The sequence below is a fragment of the Amblyomma maculatum genome, chromosome 5, assembly GCF_055883805.1.
Source record: "Amblyomma maculatum isolate TAMU_Amacu chromosome 5, ASM5588380v1, whole genome shotgun sequence".
Lineage (NCBI taxonomy): Eukaryota > Metazoa > Arthropoda > Arachnida > Ixodida > Ixodidae > Amblyomma > Amblyomma maculatum.
The window spans coordinates 48,521,244-48,535,915 of record NC_139348.1 but is presented as its reverse complement, the minus strand read 5'-3'; the positions used below and the strand labels follow the sequence as shown (position 1 = coordinate 48,535,915).

Here is a 14,672-nt window from a genome sequence, read left to right as displayed (position 1 = left end):
TTTTTAAATCACTGACAGCAACTGATCAGACCGACTCGTTACAGCTCAAGAATTTGAGCCCTCATGTAAACATAGTTAACAGGGACCACAATTGCAAGCTGAGGTGTTTTAAAGTGTGTTTGCTCTCAAAAAGGATGCAGCAAGGCAAGGCAACCTTTCCCAAGCATATGGTACTAAACAAAACAAGGCATACAGTCATACAAAAAAATCTAGGCAATTGTCACAAATATAAAACTGCATTCCAATGTTGGGCAACCTTAGTTATTTCCTTGACCACTTTTGATCCAACTTTCCAAGCCTAGTTATTTTCAGTGTGCCACATTGCTAGACCAGCCCCTTCTTTTCCACCTATTAAAACTCACAAATGTGTCGACTGAGACAAAACTAAGCCAGCTTGTACTTACAAATCACACAGCATTTGTCACTGGCTGATATACCTGATAAATTTAAAAGAATGCATCCTGTCATTGCAGGGCCAATTTTCAGTCAACAAAGCAGCAAAACTGCGTAAGTACACAACCACATTTTTTTACTTGATTGAGGAATCATCACGACATGCACCCCATGCAAGTGTATACATTCTCATGACCGCTATTTCACTCTGTAGGGCCCAAAATGTAATTCTTCAAAATAAAACAGACACCAGCAATACTATGAAGATGGTTTTTCGTCTGAAAATTCACATTCTCAGCATGATATAGACACTAAACAAAATATTTACAAGGCGAGCGAAGACGTTTCCTCCTCACGGTGCCACTTACCAGCTCCTCAGTTTGCATCTTCTTCAACGTATCCACACAAGCATCCCAGTCATTGACACGAAACTGACGGAGGTTGACGCGCTTCCACTGCAAGAGCAAGCAATGGTTACTTAACAACATGAGCAAAGCAACACTGACTCCCATAAAAACAACCCTGCAAGCACTTAGGCATAGGTTCTTCATGAGAACAAATTTCTACTAAAGCATGCAGCAGGATTATTTTCTGGGAAAAAGCAGTGCACCAGCACAATGAAGAGGGAGGAAGGAACAACACACCCTCTAAAATTTGACACTACATTGCTGAAGTCGAACCCATGATAATTTGTACCCCAAGCTCTCACTGGCCAAGCACTACTCAAACATATCTACAGAAATTGGCCACCAGGGTGTCAAACTATAACCGCAATCAAACCAAAATTTTTGCCCAGAACCGTAACCAAATTGAACCCAAACTTTTTTCACCATCTCTCAACTGAACCCAAACCGGAAGAAATCGGAGGAACCATTCCGAATGGGTTTAGGGCACAGTTCTGACCCACTTTTACTAAAAACTTACCTTCATTATTCTTTTATCGCTCCTTGTAAAAAAAGCACTCTCCTTGCTTATTTCTAAAGTGCCACAACTCACTGCAAACATCACAACCATACTGAAAAATTGTCCCTTGAAAAAATATGACAAGAACAACTAAAAAAAATTCCGAGAGCACTGCAGAATGTGCAGTGAAGTAAGGTGAAAGCCTGAGCATTGCTGCCGCACACAGTAACTCACACGTTATTTGTCGAACACAACCAGAGTTCCGTGCATCAAAGCTAATCAATAATTGGTTTACAGGAAGGAAAGGCGTAGTATCTGCTCTGGCAGGTATCAGGCCACCACTGACTACATTTTAATCCCCGGCTGTCCCTGGCTATCGATGTCCCAACATGGCACCCAGTCTCTCCTGCTTGCCCTCTGTCCCAAAACCTCTTCCTCATCGCTCCGCTTGCAGATTCTTGCTGAATCTGCAACACGCTCCGCGTCCCGAGGTGAGAGAATATTCTAGTTCACTATAGGTGAGAGGTAGCTTGAAGCTTGAATGGTGTGGCCTCAATGGCTTCTGATGGCCACCATTATGAAGTGGGAGCTGACACCTTGCCCGTGAAGCTAGTCAATGATGACACTATAGATACTCCATGAAGAGCGGCTTCTAACATCCGCAACAGGACACCAGCAGTGCCAAACAAGATAGATCAGTAGGGGCATGGCAGCACAGACTCGAATCACACCGCAGCCCACACACTGTCCAAGTTCTTTTGCGCATACTTCTGCTATACACTCTGCAAGAAACTGTACTGATTCGTCGGCTGACTGACCACAGTACACAACCCAATGTCAATCCCTTGGTTCGTGTAGGAGTCAAGTATTGTACTATGCCACCACCTGGGTAGGTTTCCTGCAGCCTATGGCACCCCTTGCTTATGGAACCCTGCAACGATGCCCAGGGGTTCAAGTTCTGTTAACGGAGACCAGAGCACCACTCCTCCTGGTATCAGCTGTGAGACCACGTGCTCTGCGTCCAGGTGACGTCCTATTTTGAGTGAAAAGGTCCATCAGCTGCTCACATTTTTGAAACAGTGACAACCTCAATGCCCAGAGCACTGATGTTTTCATCTGTTTGTGTTGGGCCTATGGCTTTAAGTTCACTTTGTAAAGCTCCAGCTCGCTCTCACTCTTCCTGGTAGCCCCCGTGTAGGGCTCTATGGTGCCAAGGTGGAAAAAATGGCGGTACAAGGAAAAATGCGCAGAGCTTGAATGATATCTGATGTCGGAGCCTTCCTCCCTGTTCCGGAATTTCCATGTTCAGCTTGTGAACAAAAAATCCCATTTCAGCAAAAAAGACCTTGTTCTGGTTTCATCCTGCTTCCCTTTAAGCATAATTGGAATTGATCTTGTTTACCTTCATAACATGGTGGGCTCACTGCACAAGTTTTATACACACATAATATTTATTATTATTTTTACGTACTGCAGCCTCGATGAGACTATGGCAGGAGTGGGCAAACAAAGACAAGTGTATCAAAGAAATATAACATAAAATTAAAGAAAATAAAAAATGGCAGTAGGAAACTATGGCTGTCATAAATTCTTCAACGGGTAGCGAGCGAACGTTTCCAGGCAGCGAATACAGAGTTAAATGGTCAGAGGAAAGAAGCTGTGTTTGAATGTCTCAGTGAGGGAAAAGAAAGGGATGAGATTCAGACTATGGGAACTTCTAGTTATGGAAGGCTTTCTACTGTTCAAATAATTATTTAGTGATGGAAGGCACTGAGAGTGAATCAGTATGTGCAAAAACTTCAAACATTCTATTTGTCGGCGAAAAGGTAGGGCTATGAGACCTAAATCTGTATAATGGGAAGAAGGGGAAAAATCTCGGCCGTAGTTGTGAAAGATGAAGCGTACCGATTTCTTCTGAACTGATTCTAATTTTCTGATATCGGATTTCGTATAAGGGTTCCATATGATACAGCCGTAATCAAGAAGAGCATCAACACTGACAATACTCACGTAAACAATCTAGCACAACACTTTGACCCAACCCTCAGTTTCCATCATGTTCTTTTCCTGTGCACTGGCCTTTATTTCTTCCTGTGTTTGTGAAACAGCGGCTGCCATTTTTCCAGGGTTCTCGATGGCCAGCTCTCTTCTCTCAATGACTGTGGGAGCTGCATAAGTGCTCGCTGCGTTACAGTACACACTACTTGCATTTGTTTATTGGTTGGTTGGTTCATAGGAAGGGAAAGGCACAGTATCTGTCACACTTGCTCTGTGGACACCTGAACCTCGCCGTAAGGGAAGGGATGAAGGTGGGAGTGAAAGTAGATAGAGAGAAAGGGGGGCCGTAGTGGAGGGCTACGGAGTAATTTCGACCACCTGGGGATCTTTAACGTGCACTGACATCGCACAGCACACGGACGCCACTTCGTTTCGCCTCCATCGAAACGCAGCCGCCGAGGCCGGGATCCGATCCCGGGAACTCCGGCACAGTAGACGGGCGTCTTACCACTGCACCACCCCGGCGGGGCCCACATTTGTTTATTGCATTTGTTTATTAAGACCAGAAATAGGCTCTTCGTTTTGCAGCTCTGCTTCTTTCGCAGGGTCTACTGAGGTCGTCCCGTCAGCTCGAATTACCGCTGTGGTGTCTTTCTCTCGCATGTGCTCCCCAGAAGTTGCAGTCGTGAGCTCTTTGAGGAACGCTGAGCAGTTTGCTGCCTTTCCCATCTTTATAGAGCCACTGCATACACTTTCATCATCCTCTGTTGATAGCTTCTCCTGGCCATGAGTGCGGTCATCGTCGCTACATCATATAAGGTCCTCCTTGCGAGTCTTGTACCTTCCCAGGCCGATAAAGTCTTTTTCTTTGAATAATCGCTCTGTGTGTATGTTTTCAAGTGCATTTTCGCAGTCTTTTCTTTGGCAGCTCGAAAACAATCTTGCTTGTAAACTGCCCAGAATCCTCTGTCTGCGTCTGCACGATGGGCGAGAACTCGTGCAGAACTAGTCCTATACCCAAAACAAGGAAAAGTGCAGACGGCACGTGCGGCACCGCCAAAACGAGGATGGCAGTGCTACACTACTTCCACTACTACAGTGTGTGCAGCCAAATCAAAGAGACCTTAAAACAAACAACCTACACCACCAAACAATGTGGCAGGAGACAGGCAGTACACAGCACATACATGTGTCACGAGGAACGGCTATGCAAGCTGCATTGCTTATGAGCTTGGACAGCAGTAGGCTAGAAACTCTATGCAGCAGAGGTGGCAGAGGCACAGAGGTTGGTACCAATGGCATGAAATTACCACCAAAATAGCATTGGCTGCTTTTTCTTCTCATCTTTTTATTTTCCTTTTGTGTTTGCCTGGCTGATCAGGCTCTATTGGTGCGAAACATCAATGCAAAGCAGCGTTGGGACAACTAGCAGGTACTGAGTGTCCGTGGAATCAGTTTTTCTTGCAGAGGATGGCATCTCGCAAGCAGAATGACGATAGGCCATGAGCAAGAAGGCAACGAGGCGACAAGGCATTTGAGGTAATGGATAAGGGGTCACAGTTCAGTGCCATCTTCCTGCTGTTGGGCAAGAGCAGGCATTCGTGAGAGTGCAGAGAAAAACAGTCATCTGTGTCAAGATCACGGGATAGGGTCACGAAAAAGACAGTCCACATCACTGCGTTTCCTGTCGGACTTGTACGCAATAATGATGTTGACTCCCATAAGCGGAGACTCCAGTGGGCTAACTGGCCCGAGGGGTCTTTAAAGTTTGCTAGCCAACAGAGTGAGTGGTGGTCACTTACAACTCTAAACAGCCGGCCATACAAAAATGGTCGGAATTTTGTTACCACCCATACAATTGCAAGGCACTCCTTTTCAGTAGTAGAATAATTCGCTTCAGAACAAGAGACGGTGCGGCTGGCATAAACAATCACCCACTGAACACTACCTTGCCACTGAACGAGAACTGCACCGACGCCGATATTACTGGCGTCGGTATGCAACTCTGCGTCTGCCTCCTCATCGAAGTGGCTAAGTATGGGTATTGTTTGGAGGCATTAGTGAAGCTCCTCGAAGGCCCTTTGCTGCTCATCAGCCCAGATGAAAGGTTGTTTGTCCTTTGTTAAATGAGTCAGTGCTTTGGTTACCTGGGAGAACTGCACAAAAAGTATAATATGCAGCGAGGCCCAAAACCCGACGACCAGAACTTTTATCAGTGGGGGTCGGGAAAGCAGCTACGACAGCAGTCTTCTCTAGATCAGGGCTATTATATTCAGCGGTCAAGAAGTGGCGTAGAAAATTGGGCTGTCAAAATGCGAAGTGGCATTTTTCTTGTTTTAGAGAGAGGCCAGTCGCATGGAGTGCATATAGCATGGCCGTCAAGCGCTTCAGATGCTCCACGTAGGTCTCAAAGAAAATGACGTCATCAAGGTAGATGAGGCACATCTGCCACTTCAGGCACGCTACGACAGTATCTACCATTCTTTGAAAAGTGGCAGGGGCAGGGCACAAGCCGAAGGGAAGCACCTTAAATTCATACAGTCTGTCCGGAGTAATGAACGTGATCTTCTTCATCGCATTCATCAACATCAATCTGTCAATACCCACTGCGTAATCCAAATGATTAAAAGTATTGGGCATGGTGGAGCTGGTCGAATGAGTCCTCAATTTGAGTCAAAGGGTATACGTCGTTTTTTTGTAATTTTGTTGAGCCTCTTGCAGTCAACACAGAACCTAAGTATTCCATCCGTTTTGGTGCCCAGCACAACTGGAGAGGCCCACGGGCTTGTGGACGGCTGTATCACCTCACCTCAGAGCATTTCATCAACCTGCACCCGAATAGTCTCACGTTCCTATGCCGACTGTCGGTAGGGGTGTTGGCGGATAGGGCATTCAGTGAGATCAGGTATAATGTGATGCTTTGCTACTGACATCTGTTTAACCTTGGAAGTATTGACAAAGCAGTCATAGTAAGTCAAGAATAGCTTGAAGGTGGCATTCTTGGTCAAGAGGCAAGTCAGGATCCATGTCCGTTTTACCTGTATAACCAGTGCACTCGGGAGGGTTCTTGTTGACCAGTCATATGGAACTGCGTGGAAGGCTTGCCGGCTTCATCAAAATAAGCAACAGCAGTATCTTACGATAAATGGCAGCATTTGGCACTAAAAATCGTTAAGGGCAGATCAGTTGGCTTGTTATTCAGGGCAAAGACCTCCCGAGCAATGCAGATTTGTAGGCTCAATAATTTTATGCTCATTTCCGCGAGCCATTGGAGGACAGGAGGGTTGTCACACTGCATTGTAACAAACAAGTTGGTGCGTTGAGGTATAGTGACATGGTCATCACACACTGGGAAAGCTCGCCTGCTTGGTGTGTAGTCGGAAATTTCATGCTGGGTGGAAAGTCACCATGAATTCTGGAGATCTGTGATGCGCCATTTTCCCAAAGGAAATCAACACCGAGGATCAAGTCCTTGGAGCACTCTGCTAACACAGCAAACCAACAAGAGAAAATTATGTGGCAAATCTCAATTTTAGCGAAGCAAACTTCGAGCGGCATCTTCTCCACATGCCCTCCGGCTGTCGCCTGTACTGGCCCTCCGTGCCAAGGAATCAGTACTTTGCATAAGATGGTAGCAAGACCTCGACTTACAGTCAAAATCAGCACCAGTATCTACAACGGTGGTTGTTAAAAAGATTAGTATCTCAATGGAAAAGAGCACACCATCGATAAAGTGCACCGTATCATGTGTCGTCGAAATGGCCTGTCATTCAGTGCATTGAATCTCAACGTCGAAGGAAAGCTGTGATAGTTGGGGCGTTGTCGAACTGGTTGGTCATTCAGTGCGTTGAATGAAAGCTTTTGTGATTGTTGGAAGGTGGTAAGGCTGCTAGTCGGAGCAGAGGTTCAGAGGTCAAACTGTTTGATTGAATCAGCGAGTAGAGGATGTTGGTCACTATGCTGAACGACAGTGGCCCTACCCCCGAGGGTCGCAGTCTGCGGTTTTCTTGGTGCAGACTTGGGGACTGCCTGAAGGAAGACTGACGGCTGGATAAAAAGAACTTTCATAGGGACGGTAGCTTGGACTGTCGTCAAGGTAGAGATGCAGTTGGGACATTGCTGCTGAGGTATTGGTCAACATAGGCGTGCGTAGAGGGAGGGGGGGGGGTATAAGTCGGCAGTTTAACTAGAGTATAACTAGCCGAGCATGTTTAACGAGTGGCCGAGCATTCTCAAATGCCTATGTAAACCACCCCCTCCCCCCACCCTCACACCAAAGAACTCAACCATGCAATACGCAGGAATACTCGAAAAGCGGGTACCAAGTTCACCCCGATACTTCACTTTGTCGAACCTGTGCAGTTGTTTTTAAAAGTGGAGGGTCATTGGCCATGCAAAAGGTCTATTCAAACTTGCGAATCACGAAGCGCGTGTGACCGGCTGTCACATGCGACCAGAGAGCCGCGCAGCATGACCACTGTTCACACTTGCAAATACGGTCCCTTTCCACATCTTGTCTACCTTGACTGTTCACCACATAGAGCAAAGCTAACTTATGTTCACGTCAGCTGAACCGCAGATTAGTTTACCGGTTTGCGACCACCAGTCGCAAAGCTGGAAAACCGAGCAGTGGTCAAACGGCCTGCGACTGTCGCTTTTCGACCAATGTGACCATTTGCGACGTCGACGAAAACTATCGCGCGACCTCGGTTAGTCGCAAGTGTGAATGGGCCTTAAGAAAGCTCTAGTTACCATTTTTAGGGGACATTACAAAATTATCGCTCAATCCTAGCATTGCAGAATGAAGCCAGCATTAGACTTCCATAGATGGTGAATAAACCCACTAATCTAAAATGCTCAAAATGGCTACCAGCTCTGTCAGGGTTCCTTAACTGCCTTTGAACTTGTGCTGTTCCCACATGCATCCCCAATGAAATCTTTTTAATAAACGGCTGCAATTTCACAATTTCCTCCATGTTCGCTACAACAAAGTTAAATTGCATCAGGTGGTAAGCATGTAGAAACTCACCAAGGCAGGCATGGAACAGAGTGTTCTCCATGCGCGGCTGACCCTGGCTGTTCTGAAAATAAAAAAGTAAGAAAAGGGCTTATCTGTAATAAGCATAGTAATTTTCATATGCATGCATTTTTGAAACAAGCAAAATGAAGGGCTGGGCAAAACAGCTCAAACAGTACCACAGCAACTTTTAGAGCAAAAGTACAGTAAGCAGTTTGTCCTAACAGGTCATCAGAAATGTATCTCTAAAAAAAATTATGGTCATGACGTCACAGTCAATCACATGTCGCCAATGCACCTTCCAATGACCTACAACTTTCTGCTAGGCAATGATGTGAGAACTGGTTGATACCATTAGCCTTTACTATGTGGCTCTGAGTTTGAAAAACCACAGTGGCATAAAAAAATAATGAAAAACTGCATGAACCATCCTAAAAGTCAAAATGATGCTGCCATGAAAGGTTAATATGCAGAATAACCAGGATACAATAAACACTTGCCAAACATTCAAGCAAAGGGCAGAGTGAAATTGTTTACACAGCAAGGTAGCAATGATTTCAATGTATGATAACATTCGTGGCTTTGGGGTGCATGGACAACATCATTCATTCCACCTCTTATTGTATCCACCTCGGTCATCATTTATTGTGCTAGCTTCACCATGAGCTCCTCACATAGCTACTAAATGCAGTCGTAGATGCAGCCTTTTTATCATAAACAACAGATATAAGAGTATTTGGAAGTCCCACCATTTCAGCCATGTAAACAATGCACCCCTGCCAGCGAATTTCACTATTTCATATTGTTAGGGATTGGTGGATATGCACGGCACACTTAGGACCGTCTACTCTTTTTGAAGCACTTGTTCAACGCCAAGCTGCGGACTTCTGTCACTTGCCCTCAAGCAGGAGTCAGGAAAAAGTGTACAGAGAGGCAGCTACAGCAGGGTCGAGCTTAACAGAAACGTAGGGAGAGGGAAAGCAGTCCCCTCTACCGAAAACTTTGCAATGAAGATACCCCACACTAGTGAAGAGGCAACTCCTTAGTCAGATGACACTAATATCTATGCAAAGACAGATAATGAAACAAAACTGCAAGTAAAGGCCATATCAAAGCTTAGAAAATTTTCTTGAAAAGTTTAGAGATGAACCAAGCCGAGTGTTACAATACTACACAGCGTTTACGCCAAACATACGATTAGGAAGCAAAAATTCTCAGTTCAGCGACCACTACATTGCAAGGTGGTAAACTTTCACAATCCGTACCTTCACTTTCAGCCCTCACAACATAAACATATTGTGCGAACTGTGCGTGCATGTCATCTTCATCTGTACATATTCATCATTATCGGTCATCTCATCACAGAGAAGATGAAGTGTGAATGAAACGCTGCTAGTTTGTAGCTGCTGCTTCGGCTGGGCTGGCAACAGAAAAGTGAATCTGCCAGTGCTTCCTCCAGTTTCACAATTGGTGGAGGTGTCTTGTTCCCAGCGTCCTCTATGCGGCACCTCCTGGAGCTCCATTCCAGTTGCATTGTTGGCGGCACATCCATCTTCATGGCACAAGCTGACTCGCACCACTCCTGTAATTACCATTCTGCACCTGCCGCTACAGACGTGCATCTGCCAGGTGCCCATGCTTCCTCTGTGGACCCGATGTCCCCTGCCAATCCTCAGCCCTTTGGCTGAGCCTCTTTCCTATTTTCGCGTCTCTGAGGTGACGACGTTGATGACTGGCTACAACAGTATGATCCACTGCGCTTTTAAGCGCTGGGAGGCTTCTATGAAGCTGATCAACGTCGCCTTTTATCTAAGTGACGTGGCAAAGACATGGCTCCTCAACCATGAGAACGCCATTACTGACTGGACCCAATTCACCTCCCAGAACCGACAGATCTTTGGCACTGTTGGTACTGGTCCAACAGCTTTCCAAAAGAAACTAGACACCTGCGTTCAGCTTCTGGGCTCTTTGGCTCTTTTGCCTTTGCTGCACTAACAGCTCTGTATCCCCCTACGGTAGCTGACATTTGCGCCACTTGCCAGCGGCTTGACCATTACAGTCGCAGCAGCTCAACAATAACTGGGATCCAAGCAAAACTCCCAAGGCCGATCTGCGCACAATGATCCACTCTATTATTCATGAGGAGCTACACAGTGATCTATTTTCAGCTCCTGCCTCTTCTCGTCCACCTGTCCCTTCTCCTGTGTTACGTGACACCATCAAGAATGAGCTTCCTTTCGTACAGGTTCAAAATGGGTAAATTCAAGGATATTCAAGGAATTTCAAGGCCCAGTTGAAGTATCTTCAAGGACTCAACACAATGCTATGTGCAGCAGTTTTCAATATCAGGTACCAACTTTACTGAACAAAATCGAAAAAGATACATTTCAAGGAACAGCTTGTATTGCCCTAAGCCAACATAATAAAGCCAGTATTGCACTAAACCAATATAACTAAAAAATGTTCCGTCTTGAAAAACACCCTGCAATGCATTGCACCAATGTCGAAGAGCAATCAATTCAGCAAAACTGCTAATGGCAACTTCAGGCAATGGCTGCTTTTCCCGAGTCTTCTCGTTGAGGTTACACAGTTCCTCAGTCTTGCTTCGTGCAGCCTTCCTCAGACTATTGGATCTGACAATGTACTTCAGAACATTAGCTGCCTCTGCCTTTTCAGCATATGTATCTGCTGAAGCCTGGAGGTCAGCTATTGTTGCCTCGACTTCCTTTTCTTTTTTTTCATCACGTCGATCTCTTCGTCGATGCAGCGCCTCTTTGATACTCTGACATCATCACACTGCTTCTTTTTTACTGCCTCGAGGTGTGCAGCATACTGCTGCCGGGCAGCTGATACAGCAGTCCTTAGGTCTTTCGTAATAGGGACGTTAAGAATGCGGCCTGCCTTGTCCACAACGTTGCATACAATATATTGCGAAATATACGAGAGGTCCTTCAGGTTCTCTACGGCACCCTGGCGGTTAACACTAAACCCTCCCTCCACAGTAGCCTGCCCATGGCTGAGCACAAGCAAAAGTTTGACAACTTTCCGGAGTTCCCCATACGATGAATTAAACTTCATTAGCTCAGACAAGAACTCATCCAACCTGTTTACATTCTTCTCAAACATTCGCAGGTTATGCATCTCTTCCTGCAAGAACTAAGTGTACTCCCCCAGTATGGTGTCTCTTTGGTGCTCAGACATTCTGCCTGTTATAATGAGGGCATCCAACACTTTTCTGAAGCTGGCCAGGCATTCATCTGGTTTAGTACACATTTGTCTTGGGTCCAGAGAGGACAAACTCTTAACGATTGAGAATCTCAGTGGGCTTCTCTCAAGCACCTTTTCTGTCCCACTGATCAAGAAATGTTTGTATTCCATGAGGAACTGGAACACACCCTTCTTGCTTGCTTTAGTTTTCCTGACAGTCTATTCAGCGGCAAGGCCTACATCCACCTTTTCAAGCGAAGTGTGGTTCTCGGTGCTTTCAATGTCCACCGTCAGGAGACCAGTGAATCCTTTTGCTGAAGACAAGACCGAGCACTCAGAAACTTCACCAGTAGCTTCCTGAGTACTGTTTCCAAGTCCCTTGCAAGAAAGAACACCATGGGCTGATCCGTTTGGTGCTCAGTGAGGAATGGCTTGAGGGTCATGGGCACACCTAGAGCAAATTGAAGCTTTGCTAGCAGCAATACATCACTGGCAAACTCGCACAAGTTGTGAAATGATCCACATATTGGGTGGCTTACTTTCTTCTTCTTTGCAGCTGCAATAAACTTCTTAATATCACACCACAGTAGCAAGGCTCTCTCCACCACAGGAACATTCTCCAACCACTCGTGTGCAACTAAGTTCAGGGGCAAAGTCTCTTGACCGGTAACTGCTGAGATGTCTTCCCTCCTTGCAGGAGAACCATGGAAAAGTGCACTCAGACTGGAGAGCAGACAGTAAACTCCATACTTGCTTTAACACCTGCCCTGTAGGCATGTGCATGGTATGAAGGCCACAGGTCCCAATGTCGACATTGAACTTGGTACGCTTGATACAGGTGCTCTTGGAAATTCTTGAGTAACTTAAGGTTAATCCTGGGACCATCCATTGAAATCTGAACTATTCTCTACAGAGGGAAAGGCTTGAGCGCACTTAGCAGCTTTCCTTGAATGTCCTCGGATGTCGAGTGCCCCATAAACACCGAGGTATACCGTATTCACTCACATAATGATTGCACTTTAAAAAAAAAAAAAACATGCAAATTTCGAGGTACGATCAATATGCGAGGTAAATTTTCTACAAAAAAAATTTTGACCACTGAAAACGCAAACAAGTTGCAGGTTGCAAGTTACAAGTTGTAGTTGCAGGCAATTATACAAAATTAAAATAAGGGTGTAGAAGAAAAGAAGCAGCAAGTTACATCCCTTGAGCTTTTTTTTTTTTTTCTTCAGGCTTGTGTTAATCTGCTCTCGCATGGTTGTCGCGCTAGGTGCAGCTTGCCTGAATTGTAAAATATCTTATTTAGCGTGCATTGGAAGATTGCAAATCAGTACCCGGTGCTAAGGCAGACGAAATATATCGCCCACGGTGTGTTAAATTTGCCTGTAGACGGACTGCGCATCGCCTTTTCGCATAAAAGATTGCAAATGTTCCTGATTTCCTTATTACGCCAATTCATCTCAGCTTTTAAGGTTTCATGCCTACAAGATGTCAACAGATTTCGCCCGCATGTATACGTCCAAGTATCCAGATAGAACACGTTTCGGCACTTCAAGGGTGCCAGACTCCTCTCTTGAATTCCAGCGCGATATTCTAACGTTTTTACGCATTCGATTCATCGATGAATTGAATATAGTCAACTACGTCCAGGCTTCAGTTGCAAAAAAAATGACTCCAAGTATATATGTGGCAGCCACTGCCCCTACCATTTAGCTGCTCTCGTATACCGCGAGTTCGCATGATTATTGTTGCTATAGCAATGGCGATTACCGCGGTGTTTTTTTTTTTCTTTTAGTGGTTCTTTTTCTGCGAGTTGTGTGCGGTGCATCGAAAAGGCATTACGCCTTAATTTGGATCACACCAGTTTTCTCCCATCCATATCACTGAATAAAGTCGTTTCTTCGTTTAACCTTCATGGCGCACAATGAAATCCGTGTAATGAGGTAGGGATTGAAACTGGCAACCATTTGACACTATCCACAGAGCAATGTCGCTTGTAGCGAGCCTTACCGCGCTTAGCAGTGAGGTTTGCTACTGCGGCTTTCGCAGTAGAAGCAAGAATGAGCACACACGTCTTCAAACTTTATTTTGTTTAAAAGTACCCAGCCCCATATACATGTATGCATTTCATTTTCTGTATGTCCATTGCTTGGTACATTCTACTACTTCCCTGAATTGCTGCTGGCAAATATGTTTGTTTGTTGTTTTGCAATATGGCAAAAAAAAGATCCCATGCATCACAGCTCCACACTGAAACATTTGTGTTCTTTCAGGTGTCAACTGACTGGATGCCCCACAAATTCGGACTTTGCAAAATATGTTCGGCAGCTATAGAAAGAACACCTTCATTTAACATTAGACAGCCCGTATATGCTCGCTACTTTTCCGCAAAACGATTTCGTGAAGAATGTGGCTAGTGTCGCATATTGCATGAGAACGCAGTGCGATCACAGTCCAGCCCACTTATAACGAACTTGATCGTCACGCGGCATTTGTTCGTTGTATCCAAAGTTCGTAGTAAGTGGACCACCTATAATACGGGCAAAAAGAGCAAGCGAGACGAAAGTTAACTTTATTTTTGAAAAAAAAGTCCGTAATGCATGTCTGCTTCTTCAAAGCTGATCACATCACTGTCGTTTCTAATTTTTCCAGCGCGGTAATATGTTCATCGCCAAGGCCTCTGCTACACACGAGTTCCTTAAGCGACGCGATGTAACCGACCGCGGTTGAAGCGTTCACAGCAACTGGCAGTAGAGCAGCATCCTCGTCATCATCCTCGTCGGTCTCTGGGCAGTCAGGAAGAGCTCGCACTTCACGCACAATAGCTTCGTCAGTGCATGGCTCCGCAATGTCGGCGTCGTCATCAGCAGAAACGAAATCGTCCCAGGCAACGTCAGGTCCGGCCAGCTGCGTGTCAACGACGCCTTGCCACAAGTCCTCGTGCGACCGGCCTTTCGGTGGGTGATCTATGGCGTCCTCGGTGCCTGGGCCCATGAAACCCGCCTTGCGGAAGCAATTTGCTATGCACTCCGCGGTGAGTTCCATCCATGCCGCTTTCAACATCTCCACGGCGGCAAGCAAGCTGATGTGAACTGGCATGGCAGCATCAATCGCGATCAACAAGCGTTGGATGACGCGCCGCAGGTAGCACACC

The 14,672-nt window shown here is 45.7% G+C and overlaps 1 protein-coding gene across 6 annotated transcripts in view; it reads right to left on the bottom strand.

Moving 5' to 3' along the window:
• Nucleotides 1–14,672, bottom strand: part of LOC146188269 (uncharacterized) — a 219,207-nt gene that overhangs the window by 60,820 nt on the left and 143,715 nt on the right. For all 6 annotated transcript variants that reach the window (XM_084603714.1, XM_084603717.1, XM_084603715.1 and 3 more), the window contains 2 exons: nucleotides 8,324–8,375; nucleotides 762–848 (listed from right to left, as the gene is read on the bottom strand). In XM_084603714.1, coding sequence (XP_084459840.1) covers nucleotides 762–848; nucleotides 8,324–8,375 — 139 coding nt within the window. The remainder of the gene's footprint in view (nucleotides 1–761; nucleotides 849–8,323; nucleotides 8,376–14,672) is intronic.